General features: G+C 37.7%; 1 protein-coding gene across 1 annotated transcript in view; it reads right to left on the bottom strand.

The window, feature by feature from the left end:
* AP3B1 (adaptor related protein complex 3 beta 1 subunit) overlaps positions 1-3462 on the bottom strand; it is a 245200-nt gene extending 241738 nt beyond the window's left edge. Inside the window, exon 1 of the mRNA XM_008049368.2 lies at positions 3391-3462. Coding sequence (XP_008047559.1) covers positions 3391-3447 — 57 coding nt within the window. The 5' untranslated portion in view covers positions 3448-3462. The remainder of the gene's footprint in view (positions 1-3390) is intronic.
* Between the last annotated feature and the right edge of the window lie 12209 nt (positions 3463-15671).

The raw sequence follows: 15671 nt of genomic DNA on the forward strand, positions 1-15671 counted from the left end.
GGCTGCAGTGGCCGGGAACGGCCACTGCACTCCAGTCTGAGCGACAGAGTGAGACTCCAAATCAAAAAAAAAAAAAGAAAAGAAAAAGAAAAGATAACTCTATCACAACTTACAGATGATGTAATTATCTAAACAGAAAATCCAATAAAATGAACTGAAAGACTAAAAAGAGCTAAAAAGAGAGTTCACTGAGCAGGCCAAATACAAAAATACAGAAAATTTATCAGTTTTTTTTATATAACAGTAATAATTAATTTTTAAAGTTAAATGAGACCATTCAAAAGAGCAACTGAGAGTAAACAAATACACAGGTATCAATCTAACAAGGAACAAAGGAGCACACAAGATTTCTTTGATAACTATAAAATAACACTACTGAAAGACAAGGAGGAAGAGAAAAGGAATGGAGAGAGGGAAGGAAGGAAAGAATATGTAAATTCTGTACTATCCTAATCAAAATTAGAAATAATTTTTAACAGAACTTAATTTGATCGTAATGTCTATTTGGAAGATAAACCTTTTATTACTTTTTATACCTCAGTGTTACTTGAAAATGTACAGGTATATTTATAGCACTGACATAAGCGATATTTATATCACTGTTATAAGAATAATTTTTAGTTACTAATCATTTTCCTGCAATTAAAAGATCAAATCCTAAATTTACCTTTATACAAACTTACTAGTAAGAGACAGTATGTAACTTTAGGCATATATAGCTATATTTACACTTCTTTATGATCCATTTATTTACATTTAAATTACATTTCTAGTAGTCCAGATTATGAAACTATTGATTTGCATTTATCACAGTTTAAGAAGAACATAGAAAAAACTACCAAATGCCATAGTCTCAGATTTTAAAATTTTATCCAAAGATTTTTTTAACATATTCATCCTTCCACTGAATCAGGAATTTCTGTAGTATCCTGGGATCTGATGAAATAAATTATCTTAATGGGATGTAAAAGCTAAAGTTTAAAGAAATAATTAAGGGCAGTTCCTGCTTTGCATGTAGTATGCAACTGTGTCCTGCAGGAATGCAAGCTGAAACGATGGAAAGCAATCTTAAGTCATTGGAAAAATTTCAATTCATCTATGATCTTTAAGTTTTTTGTCCAACATTAACAACTTTTACTGTCAGTTATAAATTTATAGGAAAATAAAAAATAATAAAATCAGCATTTATTCAGTACACTATGATTCAAAACATTAGAAACACTGAAAATTAACTAATCAAGAGCAGTTTGAAAAGGACTTGCTGCCGGGCTCGGTGGTTCAGCCTGTAATCCCACGCCTTCGGGAGGCTGAGGTGAGTGGATTGCCTGAGCCCGTGGGTTCAAGACCTGCCTGGGCAACTTGGCGAGACCTCATCTCTACAATAAAATCAAAATGAGCCGGGCATGGTAGTGCGCGCCTGTAGTTCCAGCTACTTGGAAGACTGAGGCAGAAGGATCGCCGGAACCCAGCAGGTCGAGGCTGCGGTGGCTGGGAGTGGCCACTGCACTCCAGTCTGGGCGACAGAGTGAGACTCCAACTCAAAAAAAAAAAACAAAAAAAAAAGATAAGGATTCTTCTTCTCAATGTTTTATTCATAATACTGAGCAAGCATCTCTTGCATACTTTAGTAAATTATCACGTTCCTTCTCCTTCCAACATTTTATCCTTTACATTTTCTTTTCTTTTTTTTTTTTGAGTTGGAGTCTCACTGTCGCCCAGACTGGAGTGCGGTGGCACGCTCCCGGCCACCGCAGCCTCGACCTGCTGGACTCCAGCGATTCTTCTGCCTCAGCCTTCCAAGTAGCTGGAACTACAGGCACGCACTACCATGCCCGGCTAATTTTTTGATTTATTGTAGAGATAAGGTCTCGCCAAGTTGCCCACGTGGGTCTCGAACCCGCAGGCTCAGGTAATCCACTAACCTCATCCTCCCAAAGCGCGGGATTACAGGTTGAGCCACCAAGTCCAGCTATCCTTTACATTTTCAATGTTGTAAATTATCTCCTAGAGTTCCTTTAATTAATGTGAAGTTTTCTGCCAGCATCACATCCTCCAAGACATTTTCAACCTTTGCATCAAAGCCACTTTCCTTATTTATGTTAATAAGCTTACCTTTATCAAGTTTCTCCAGCTACAAATTTACAGTCTCACAGAAACTGGGAATGTCAATGCTTCCACTTTTCTGTTTAACTGTAAACAATATATTCTATCTCAATTTCATTTCTAGTATTACTACTTTTCTTTTTTTTTTTTTGCTGTACTTTCATCTTTGTTGACCAAATCCCCCTTTCAATTATCCATTTCTGTAAATTGTCACATGTATTTCTTACTGGGAAACAAGAAGGCAACACAACTACATGCTTGTTGTCTATTCACAAACTGAATAACAGTACACTGATGAACTGCTGACAGATTTTGAAAGAAGTGGCAAGACCGATCACAGATCATGATACACATTTGTAATTTACACAGTGATATGTGGATTGAAGAACTAGAAATGAAGTTTGAACTTTATGTAAGTACTCAGTTCATGTGCCATAGTAAATAAATATTAAACTATTTTCTTTCTTTTTTTTTTTTTGAGTTGGAGTCTCACTCCATCACCCAGGCTGGAGTACAGTAGCACATTCACAGCCACCCCAGCGACCACCTGTTCCAGCGATCCTTCCACTTCAGCCTTCCAAGTAGCCGGAACTACAGGCGTGCGCTACCATGCCCAGCTAATTTTTTATTTTTTATAGAGACGAGGTCTAGCCAAGCTGCCTGGGCTGGTCTCGAACCCACGGGCTTAGGCAATCCACTTGCCTAGGCCTCCCAAAGTGCTAGGATTACAGGCTGAGCCACCAAGTCCAGCCTAAACCATACTGTTGAGGGAATGGTGTTATTTAGCTAAACTGTGGTAAATGAAAATCATATATATATATAAACCAACAAAGAAAGAACTGCCCATCCATAAACACTCCTATGTATAAAGTATGACATTAATAAATCAAAATTTTACTATGGAATTCTCAAAATTTCTCCTACCCTGTTCAAATGACATAAACCTGAAAACAAAGATCAAGACATTTACAGGTATCCTACAAGTACAATTACTCCTTGGCTTTCACATATATGATTTTCAAACCATCTCATCTTTTACCAGAGCATACTGATACCTATTAACCATCTTTCATAAACGAGATTTGGACTGTAATCCAAGTTTCTTAATTTTTGATCCTGCAACACTGTATGTTTTTTCCTTAACATTTTTAGACAGGAAATTATTAGTTACTATTAAAGGGCAAACGGGATGTTGGATTTCGTCTTTAACATATTACTTAACATAATATTTAATATAATCACTATTTGTCCATTTTCCAAAAACTGAAATAATATAGTTTTACCTACCCCTACAATCCGTTTCATAGCATCTAATTTAGCAGAATCTTTGTTGCTCTCCAACATTTGTTTCAGATCTTCATTCCTATTACAAAAAAAAGGAAAAAAATCCATACTTAGATTTTTACATTAGACAGCTTAAAATATATCACTTTCATAAGAATATAATGGGCAATGTTAACTGCAGTAAGAAGGGGACCATCTGTAAGCCAGGGAAGAGGCCTCTGAAGAAACCGAATCTGCCAACACCTTCATCTTAGACTTCCAGCCTTCAGAATTGTGAGAAAACAAGTTTCTGTTTTTAACCACCCAGTCTGTGGCATTTTGTTACAGCAGCCCTAGCAAACTAACACAAGGGTTAAATGTTACCAACTGTCATTGTGTTGCGGGAAAACAAATCAGAGAGACGTGACACCTAGGCTGACAAGCAGGAAGCTGCGTTTAGTACCGGAATGCTGGCATTTGGCCCAGCAGACTCCAGTCACAAAGTCTGGGCCTCCATCACAGTCAGGTCTCAGCTTATACAGGTTTTACATTGGCTTTGGGGGGAAGGGGCTTTGCATAGTGTAAGGTTTTGTACTTTTTTGTAACATTAGCACAAGATTGTGGTTTTGGCTGCAGGCACTGAGCACTGCATTGCAGGAAGGGGCTTTGTGGTTTTAGCTGCAGGTACCCAGGTACGGCGTTTGGCATTAACAAAATGGAACATTTTAATTGTGACATATGTTTTGAATCATCTTCTAAAAGCTCCCTATCACATTCCCCCACTCTGATGCTCGACCCCTTTAGGGCTAAAGAACATCATTCTGATTTAACATTATTATATGGGTTGCCGTTTTTTGTTTGACCATGGTTTTAGTGAATTTAGAGACAGATCCTATGAGCGGTGGAGCTATGCAGGGGAGAATTAAGCAAGTTTCCAGGAAGAGGTTGGCAGCTCCTATGCATTAGGGTAACAGGTTAGGTTTGTAAAAGAGGCTCAAATTAAAAGCAACCAACAACAATGAAAGTCTTTTGTCATATGTCCAGTTTGCTGGTGCGGCTTTTGCTAGTCCTATAAAGCAAAAACTAGGGGGAAGGTTATAATGATAGAGAAAATGAGCGGCCTTGGGCTGATGTTTTCTAACTTCTTTAAGTTCTCTTGTCTATTTCTGACAAGAGGGGGTGGCTTTCCATAGAGGATCTTAAAAGGAAAATAGCCTGTCTGCTTGGTAGGGCTAAATCTAATTCTTATTAGGACTATTGGCAAGAGCTGGCTTCAGCTTAAGTGAGTTTCTTGGCATAGCTTACTTAGTTGCAATTTTAATATCCAATTCATTTGTTTTACGTCTCCCGAACTTTGGGGCTGGTAGGCGGTATGTAACTTCCAGGTAATTTTTAGCCATTTGGCTAATAACTGTGTTATTTCTGTCATGAACGCAGACCCATTAATTTTTTTTCCCCCAGTTTCTTGTTAGAATAGGGTGGCCCAATAAACATGCTGGTATAGTCCTAACATCATCTCTGGGTGGTCATTGGGTTGGCCTTTTCCCTGACCCTGGCCTTGGCCTCAGCCTCATCCACGTTGGGCAGGTACCTGGTATCTTGACAAGGCTGCAGCGAGTAAAGTGGGCACTTTTCTTCAGTCTCCGGTCCATTTCTTGTTGGGCTTCCTGGTTTCAGTTGACAAACACTTTTGTCGCAATCTCCAGTAGCTGGCTGGTAATCATTTTAGCAAAGTCTTTTAACTTCTGTAGTTTGTGTCAGATGTTTCTTTCCTTGACCTTGTTTGACAAAGACTGCATTCATCATTCGTTGATTTTAGCTGTCTCGAGGTTGAAGGGAGTGTACAGTTTGAAGTCCTTGCAGAGTTTTTCATAGATTTGGCTTGGGCTCTGATCGGATTCTTGGAGCACTTCTGAGATTTTGCTCATGTTCATGGCCTTTTTCCCTCCTTTCTTCATGCCTCCTAAGAGTGTTTTGTGGCACTGCTCAAGCATTTGCAACCCCTGATTACTGTTGGGGTCTCATAGTTCATTTGTCAGCTTTTGCCACCAGAAGGGCTATAGCCACCACCAAGTGCTTGCAAAAAAGGCAGCCAACCTTGAGTGGCTGAGTTCAGTTGCTTTGACAAGTATGCTATGGGTCCATGACCCTAACATCTGAGTTAGGACCCCCATTGCTATGCCGGAGCACTCATGCATATAAAAAGGAAGGTTTGGTTATGTCTGGGAGCCCTAAGCCAGCATGTTGATGAGAACCTGTTTAATTTCTTTAAAGGCCCTTTGTTGGGCTTGTTCCTAAAGCAGAGGCTTCCGTTCTCCCCTCTTTGTGGCTTCATAAAGGGGTTTTGTTAAAATAGAGAAGTTAGGTATCCAAATTCCATAGAATCTTGCAGCTCCGAGAAATTCTCGGATTTGACATCAGGAGGATGGGATTGGGATTGAGCAGATGGCTTGTTTTCTCTCTGGACCAAGCTGGCATTGCCCTTGAGATAGGTGGAAGCTGAGATACCTAACCTTCTCTTGGCAGATTTGGGCCATTTTCTTTGTGCTCAGCCTTCTATAAGAGGGTGAAGAGCTGGTGCATCCCCTTCTGTTTCGTTAGCCAGAACAGACTTGTTTGGTTCGGGCAGGCACCTGGAAGGAGCCAACTTAAGTGCCATCAGAATTTTCCAAGTTTTTTCTTTAGCAAGCTTTTAGTCAAGATGGAAGAGTAAGGACTGCATCTTGCCAATGTAGTAAATGTATGGGAACTGATCAGGGTGGCCGGGTCCTGGGTTTCCTATGATAATTTTAAATACCTTAGCAACTATTCTTTTATCTAATGACTCTTCTATGGGCCATTCCATCCCAAAAGAAGACCAATTTATTTCATAGAACGTTCAGAGCTTTCTCCGAGTCAGTTTCATATCACAGTCTCCTGAATAACCTTGCCAAAAATTTTTCAACATACATTTCAAGGAGGGTGTTCGCACTTTGTGTTTTACCCATCTTTCTCCCCCTAAAAGATGCCAATCACACACAGAAAGAGGAAAAAGGGGTAAGGGGAACAATTGCTTCATCCGTCTTCAGCTGTACTCCTCATGGAGATATTTCAGACACCTCTTAGCAATTGGCAGGTTGGTATAAACCCCTAACATGGACCAGCCCTACTACAGGGCTGGGGCAGCCTTCAGCTGTATAAGGTTGTCACCAGCTTAGATCAGGACTCAACACTCACTTCGGCCCTTTAGTCAGGTCAGAACCCTTCCACTGTCCATCTCATTTATATATAATTACACAACAACTCCAACCCTCCACCCAGTGCCTTGGAATCTATGGTTTCGTCTCAAGATATAACCGTAGACTTCAAGGTACTGGGTGGAGAGTTGGAGTTGTTGTGTTTCCTTCCATTGCTTCTAACCATTTCCTTCAGATTTGAGACTACTAGCAGACTTCGGGAGGTGATCAGGCTTCCCTTCTGTCTCTTAGGGACAGGTCTATTCCATGCAACCCCAGTTCCTACCCTTTCTGTCAGGTATTGTTCCTTACACTAGTTCCTGTGCCTCACTGGGTTCCGTTGTGCTTTTGGGATCCTTGCCCCGGAATGCCAGGAGGGCTTCTCCCCTACAGATCAACTGGTCTGTTGGAGCCAGGCGAAGTGGCCTCTCCTGTTGCCCTGGGGGTTGTATACCAGTGACAAGGAAGGTGGAAAACACCACCTCCAAACTCTCCACTTTCCTGGCCAATGCACCAAGAAAGGTTGCGGGAAAACAAATCAGAGAGACCGTGATACTGAGGCTGATAAGCAAGAAGCTGTGTTTATTACTGGAACACCGGCATTTGGCCCAGTGGACTCTAGTCACAAAGGCTGGGCCCAATCACAGTAGGGTCTCAGCTTATATAGGTTTTACTTGGCTTTGGGGGAAAGGGGCTTTTCATGATGTAAAGTTTTGTACTTTTTATAACAATAGCACAAGCTTATGGTTTTGGCTACAGGCACTGAGCATGGCATTATAGGAAGGGGCTTATAGTTTTAGCTGCAGGTACCGAGCATGGCATTTTGCACTAACAAACTACAACTCTTCAATTATGATATATGTTTTGAAGCATTTTCTAAAAGCCCCCAATCATAATTGCATTAAAGAAAAAAAAGTAAAAGCTAAGCATATTATTTTCCAAAAAGGATAGAGGCAATGAAATTTATTATGAAAAGAATTACTCTTAACTTTCCAAACAACTCATAAAATTAAAAGCAACGGTGACCACTATTGAAAGACAAAAAAATAATAATTAAGTAAAATACTTACTTTTTCCTAATTAGAAATACACCTAGAAATTTTAGAGGCAGTAATACAGCAACTATATCTGAAGATATACAACTTCATATACTACAAATGTTCACTTTAATAAAGTGACAAATCTAAAACCTAAAAGAAACCTTAAAAAATCCTACAGTAGGAAAGCAAAAAAAAAAATAATAATTACATAAGAACTAAATAAATAGAAAGAAAAGTAATCACACACATACATGCCAAAAAAAGAAAATCATTTTCTTCTTCTTGTTTCCCCTTTGCCTCTCCCCAAGAGTGTTCCATCATTCTCCTCCACAGTGTTATCTGAAGAGAGAAGTGAGCAATGAAGACGAATGAAGTGTTCACTTTTAGGACACCCAACCTCTAACCGCAGACATCATCTTACTCATGGCCTAATGGAAACTTGATTTGCTCCTCATAAAACCCAAATCGCTAGAGATCTTAAGCCCAAATTGCTAGAGACCCCTTCCAATCACCTGCTCTCTCGAACTAAAAACAAGAAAACAGAATCCTGATATTAAAGCCAAAGATTCTGCACTTTGTGTTTAACAGAAAACTAGTCTTCAACAACAAATCAGCAAATATCTTTTGTTTTAATATAGGCAGAAAAGCTAATAACTTGAGATCCAGAGAAAAGAGTCAAGAAAAATCCTAGGCACTGTTTCAACCTGATGTAATATTCAACTTCTTACATATCTGTCAGTAAGATTCATTGAAAATTCTAATAAAAATTGCATATTTCTTCCCAAATTCCTCTCCGCTTATCAATAAAAAAGTAAAGATTTAGGAGAGTTAATTCCATAACACTTATTTTACCCTAAAAATATATTTGCTTCTGTTGAGTCATTTTATGTCCACCTCCTTTATTACATAGATTCAAACACTGGCATACATTGCTACATAAATCCACTGGCATACATTGCTACATAAATCTTAAACATTAAGAAATTCTTTTTGCCATCAATATTTGAGTCAAAATAATACTGAATTAGCAACATTTTCCTTGACTCTTTGTTGAAAACTAATATTTGCTTCAAATATACAAATTTTTAATTTACCTAGGTCTTCATTTTCCTAGTTACCTGTGGCTTTCTAGCTTTGAGTATTAGGATACCAACTTTATTATTACATAAGTGACATCTTGTGGTGTTAAATGGCATAACTTTTCCTTTCATGTTCAAAATATGCCTGTTTTAAGTTTCAAGGAACAGAGAAGAGTATGTAATTGAAAAGTTAAAGCAAATCTTACTTAATACCAGGAAAGTCATTCTTGTTTTAGCACCAGAATAAACTACTAACATAAGTGAAAAGCAAAATTTTACCAGTTACATATAAGTACATATAAGTATTATAAACTGCTCTCATTTTTATAAATCTGCAATTCATAACTCATTAAAACCTTCTACTCCTTTAAAAACATAAATTATGGGAAAAAATTAAGACTATGTAGCACTGTGCACTATATCAGTGCTACTCAAAGTATGACCTGAGAAAGTGCAGCCCAAGAATCATTACCAATCCACAAACTTTTGTTACTAAACACAAGGTGATATGTACTGAAATTCAGAATAAGCACGTTTAGAAAACTGTAGAGTAATTTGACAGTGTAATTTTATGTTTGTTTAATATAACAAAAAAAAACTGGGGCTTGTATTCTGTACGCTTTTTTTCATTTTATTTTTCTAGTAATTTATTTTTTACTAAGTATTCATCTATGATGACTGAAAATTTAAACAGGCTGTCCCAGTTTGAGCACACTGAACCACAGTTACCTTGCTTTTCCTCAAAACACCCACCAAAATTTGTGTATCACAGAAAGCAACAACTAAAACTTAATTTCAGCATTGATGGACTGAGAAAAGTGATAAGGACCAGCAATTTCCAATCAGAGGTATAGCTCCAAAAAGAATGTAGCAACATCTTTGAGTAGGCGAATGTCAGACTTTAGAGAAGAACACTGCCAGAAGTTCTAAAGCACAGGCACCTCTTTATGCTTTGAGAACCACTCAAATAAAAGATGCTACTACCCAAGTGGTGCACTGCAAAAATGAATGGATATGAAGAAAAAAGGCTGGTAACCAGAGTCAGAATTTACCTTTTTCTAGTGCTATGTAGCCAAAGGGACCTCAAAATGTTCTTGTGCACAACATTAAGGCTCAGGAACACTTTCAGTGCACACTTAGGGTCTATGCTTACCTTCAATGACACCCAGAATCTTATACAGCTGTAACCAAGAATTTCCATCTCAGCTTTTGAGAAATAGTTTTAAGTCTTTTTCTCTCCTGGCCTACACTTCAAATATTTTTCTGTTCCCCTTCTAATCTAATTATTTACTTGCTTGAGAAATTTCAGAGGCTGCTCCAGAGGCTGACCTTGGAATAACAGAATAGGGAGACCCCAAAGCAGAATGCTCCATTGTTTAGAGGTCACCTTAAGGTGATTAATCCACAATCTGGTCACAATTGGGACAATATTAGCCAGCTCTCCAGGTGTACAACATGAGATAACTATGTAAGCAAGATCAGCTCCCTGCGCCACTCCCAGATTCTCCTCATTCCATTATTTCCCTTTAAAATCCCCTATCCTCAGCCTAAAATTCTGCAATGATTTTTTTTGAGGCATGAGTCTGGCCATTTCCCTAATTGCTGGCTTTGGGAATAAAATCATCTTCCTTTCACCACATCTCATGCTTGTTTATTCCAGCTTACAAGCAATGAGTAGCCTAGCTTGCAGTCAGTAACAGAGTTTTTGACACAAAACAGACATTTAATAAATGAAGATTAAGTAAAAACTCCAGCTACTATTGCTAATGTCCTTAACCAAATACTCACCCAGCTCTTAAATTTCTAAAAGTAGGAATCATAAATCATCAAAATAAATAGAAATATTTCCTCCTATACTGTTTACAAGATTAAAACGAAAAAAGCCTGTAATTGCTATTGCCACTTCTCAATCCTTGGTCATCTTCCTTTTCTTGCTTCCTCTTCAATTAAAACTTTTCTCACACAAAATATAGTAACAAGTAGCCCAATTTTAAAAATTCAATGCAGGCCAGGTATGGTGGCTCACACTTGTAATCCTATCACTTTGGCTGGCTGAGGCAAGAGGACTGTTTGAGCCCAGGAGTTCAAGACCAGCCTAGGCATTCAGCAAGACCTTGTCACTACAAAAAAAATCCAAAAATTAGCCGTACTGTTGGCATGCCCCTCTAGTCCCAGCTGCTCAGAGGCTGAGGCTGAAGAATTGCCTGAACCCAGGAAGTCAAGGCTGCAGTGAGCTGTGATCATGCCACTGCACTCCAGTCTGTTCAACAGAGTAGGACCCCAAATACAATAAAATTAGTGTAAAATCTCGTGAATACTTTTAGATTCCTCTATATTTAATACATCTGACCATTACTCTCCCATCTTGAAATTCCCTCCTCTTTTAGCTTCTACTAACTCTATTCTTACGTGGTTCTCCATGTGTATTTGAGACACGCCAATGAGAAAAATTGAAAAACAAAAACAAAAATACTTGCCCTCATAGAGATGTCATTCTAATAGTAAAAGAAACAAACATAATAAATATGAAAATTGTAAGTCATGATGCAATATGGAGGAAAAACAGAACACAGGAAGAAAATACAGAAGGGAAAGAAGGAGGTAATTTTTAAGGGTGGTTCGAGGCCAGGCATGGTGGCTCACACCTGTGATCTTAGCACTTTGAGAGGCGGAGGTGAGAGGACTGCATGAGCCCAGGGGTTCGAGACCAGCCAGGGCAACTTGGCAAGACCTCATCTCTACAATAAATCAAAAAATTCACTTTGAGGGTTGAGGCAGAATGACTGGCTGAGCCTAGCACAGCAGGTTGAGGCTGAAGTAGCCATAAGCATGCCACTGCACTCCAGCCTGGGCAACAGAGTGAGACTTTGATTCAATAAATAAATAAGTAAATAAATAAATAGGGTGATTAGAATAAACTAAATAAAAAAGGAACATCTGAACAAGGAGTTGCAAGTGAAAGTGCAGATATTTTGGGGGGTAGGGAAGATAGGCACTCTGAGAGAAGGAGACAATGTAAGCACGTTAAATGATAGGCACTCTGAGAGAAGGAGACAATGTAAGCACGTTAAATAATTCTAAAGGCTTTTGGTGTTTACTCTGAATGAGGAACTACAGGAGGTTTTTGAACAGAAGAGTCATCATTTACTATCTTTAACAAGATCATTCTGGCTGCTATGTTCAGAATACACCATAGAGACTTCCCTATCTGTCCATGTCACTATAGTTTATAAAAGACTACACCTACCAGGTGAAGTGGGGACCAAAGGGAGGCCCAAACTTTACCTGTATAGTGACCACATATGTAACTAACCCTGAACTGAATTGTACCCCACATCTTTAAAATAAAAAATAAGTAAAAACAAAAAATATGCTTAAAAGAAAAAAGACTATACCTGCCATGGAAAAGACTATAAAAGCTGGAGGGGGCGGCGACAAATATATATACACAAACATACACACACACACACACATACACATAAATGTATATACATATGCAAATATATATAACTTTCTAAGGTACTGGCAATCAACCAACTGAGGCCAGACTTAAGGGCCCATGATCCTTGAAAGAAGAGATGCACACAAAGTGAGCTCCTCTTTCACACAAGGTTTTCCCTGAGTGCATTTCCCAAATTGCCCTGTGGAAGAATAGAACCCAAGGAGAAGTCAAAGTCTTAACAGACTGAGGAGACAGATACTGAAGTTCAGGGCTACCAGAGTGACTGGGACCTTAAAAGAGCAAAACCACAGAGGAGAGAACCAGTGAAAAGGTACACAAAAAACTGCATACAAACTCCCTTCAAGTAGTTGGCTACATTTTCATGGAGCAAAGTTCCAGGAAACTCAGCAAAAAACAACAGCTAGGAGGTAAAATACCTGAGCAGAGATTTCAAAAATCAAACACTGCTAGGAAGAAAAGCTAGAATTCAAGTTCATCCTAAGAAGAGAAGCCTTGGTAAATATACTGGGCCTTCCATTAAGACTACTGAAGGTCAGATGCAGTGGCTCATGCCTATATTACCAGCATTCTGGGAGGCTGAGGTGGGAGAATTGCTTGAGTTCAAGAGTTCGAGACCAGCCTGAGCAACATAGTGAGACCCTATCTCTCCAAAAAAATCAAAAAATTAGCCAGGTGTGGTGACACACACCTGTAGTCCCAGCTACTAGGGAGGCTGAGGCAGAATGATTGCCTGAGTCCAGGAGGTTGAGGCTACAGTGAGCTATGATGCCACTGCATTTCAGCAGGACAACAGAGTAAGACTCCAAATCAAAAAATAAAAAAAATTTAAAAAAACAAAGATTACCGAAGCAGTAAGGATGATGCCCTAGGCATATAAGAAAACGGTAATAAACAAAAGTCTAAAACCGAGCTTCAACAAGATCAAAGAGATCTGCTTATACTCTAGTTGTCTATCAGGGAAAAAAAATGAAAAGCCACAACCACCTTTGACAGAAGACATCATCCAAAGCTTCATCAATTTTTTTTAACCTAAATACTCAGCATCAGATTATGGTTTATAAAACAGGCTAAAAACAAGAATAAAATATATATACATTTATATATATTTTATTCTTGGATAAAATATTATTCTATGGTTAATGTTTGAATTATCCATAGATCTGTTTTTATTTCTATAAAAACAGATCTATGGATAATTCAAACATTAAAGTTACCAGACAGGGACCTTAAAGCAAAAAGAAAAAGATGAACAAAACAAAGGAAAACAGAGAATGTGAACAATAAGTAAACACTATGCAAAAATAATCAAACGGGCATTCAAAACTAAAAAAAACACAGTATCTGAAATTAAGAGCTCATCAGACAGGTTTAATAGCAGACTGGAATAAACAGTATTATTAAGTTTAAAGACAGGTCAGAGAAAATATCCAAATTGAAGCACAAAGAAATAAAAAAATGGAAACTACAAAATAGAGCACGGGAGTTCTATGAGTTATTGTCAAAATATCTAATGTACCTCCAATTAGAGTACCAAAAAGAGAAGGAAGAAAGAATGAGACAAAAATCAATATTTCAAGAGATGATTAAGACCTGTTTCAAACTGATGAAAGACATAAACCCACATATTTAAAAATCCCAGGAAAAAAGGACAAGCATAAAGAAAACTACACAAGGCAAACCATAATCAAACTGCTGAAAATAAAAAACAAGAAAACCATCCAGAGAATTACCTTCAGACAGGGGTCAACAAATCTTTTCTGTAAAGAACCAGATAATAAACATTTTAAGCATTACTGGCCATACCATCTCTAATACTCAACTCTGCCACTGCTGCTTGAAAACAGTTACAAAACTTTATTTCCATAAGCTATATTTACATGACCACTACCTTAAAGGATCAGAAATCCTGATAGCCAGTTTTTCAATAGGCACTAAAGAGGCCAGAAGATAACAGAACGACGTATTTAAAAGACTGGAAGAAAAAAACTGCCCACACAAAATTCTATATCCACTGAAAATATCCTTCAAAACTGAAGATGAAATACAGTGCCTTTCAAACAAAAGCTAAAGATCTGCTGCCAGGACATAAAAGGATATAATTTCAAAAGAAAGACAATTTTAAATTTATATGCAATTTATATGAATTCTAACTTTATAGTTTCTATATAAAGCAGAAGTTTACAGACTAGTAGAAGAAAAACACATCCACAATCATGGCTGATAGTTTTAACACCTCCCAGTAACTGATAAAACAAGTAGACAAAAAATGTTTTAAAAGGTGTACAAAATTTGAACAAAATTAACTAGACATGCACAGAACAGAACTTAACTTGACATGTATAGAACACTATGCCTAATGACTAGAAAATACAGTATTATTTTCAAGAGTGCATAGGACATTTACCAAAATAAACTATGCTGAATAAGGTTTCAACAATTTTGAAAGATCTGAAATCACCAAGTATGTAGAATCTAACTAGAAACCAATAATTTAAAAAAACTAGAAAATACCTAGATGTTATAAAATATAAATAACATAAATAACAATTTAAATAACCTATAAGCAAGAGAGATTAGAAAATATTTTGAACTGACAAATGAAGTCAAAACTTTTCCTAACTTTAACTTGTAGCTAATGCAATACTTAGAAGCAATATACAAACAAGACTGAAAATCAATCATCTAAGTTTCCATCTCAAAAAGTTAGAAAAAAAACAGCTAATTGAACTCAAAGTACAAGTAAGGAAATACTGAAGATAAAAGAAGAACTCAATAAAATAGAAAACAAAGCACAATAGAGAAAAATCAACAAAATTAAAAGTTGGCATCTATTTCAAATAGTTGTTATGAAGACTTAATGAAATAATAAAATACTTATCACTGGACCTAGGACATTTATTTAGTCAACACCCACTATGTGCCAGGAACTGCTGTAAGTACTGGAGTTCCTCATCCCCTAGGACTTAAGTTCTAAGAAAGAATGAATGCAGGGGGAGGTAAGGGGAATGACAGAGAAGAGGAAGAGGGAGACCTAAAAGGAAGGAAAGGAGGAATAAAGAAGAGAGAAATAAAAATTAAAGACACTAAGTAGTACAGAAAGAATTAAAACAGGGAATGCAATAAAGTAAGACTAGGTGATCACAAAAGATCTCTAGGAGTAGGTGATCATAAAGCTGAGGTCTCAAAGGACAAGAACAACCAAAAGAATTATACAAGGAAACTAGGGCAAGAACAAACTTGGCTGTCTGAGGACTCAAAAGAAGGACTAGAAAGGGCCTATAAATGTAGTCTGTTGTTTACTCAAGCAAACTCCTTACATGTCTATAATAGGTACACAACAAATATTAGTTGAAAGAACAGATGAATGCAGATTATATACTAAACTTGTTCCTTAGAGCAATACAGAAAAACTCTTTCAATGGAAAGTCTCAAAGAGTCCTTGACCCTGATAAAGTTTAAAAATCAAGACTACACCGGGCTCGGTGGCTCAGCCTGTAATCCCGCGCCT

The sequence above is a fragment of the Carlito syrichta genome, unplaced genomic scaffold, assembly GCF_000164805.1.
Source record: "Carlito syrichta isolate Samal-C Ts95f unplaced genomic scaffold, Tarsius_syrichta-2.0.1 Scaffold133743, whole genome shotgun sequence".
NCBI classification, from domain to species: Eukaryota; Metazoa; Chordata; class Mammalia; order Primates; family Tarsiidae; genus Carlito; species Carlito syrichta.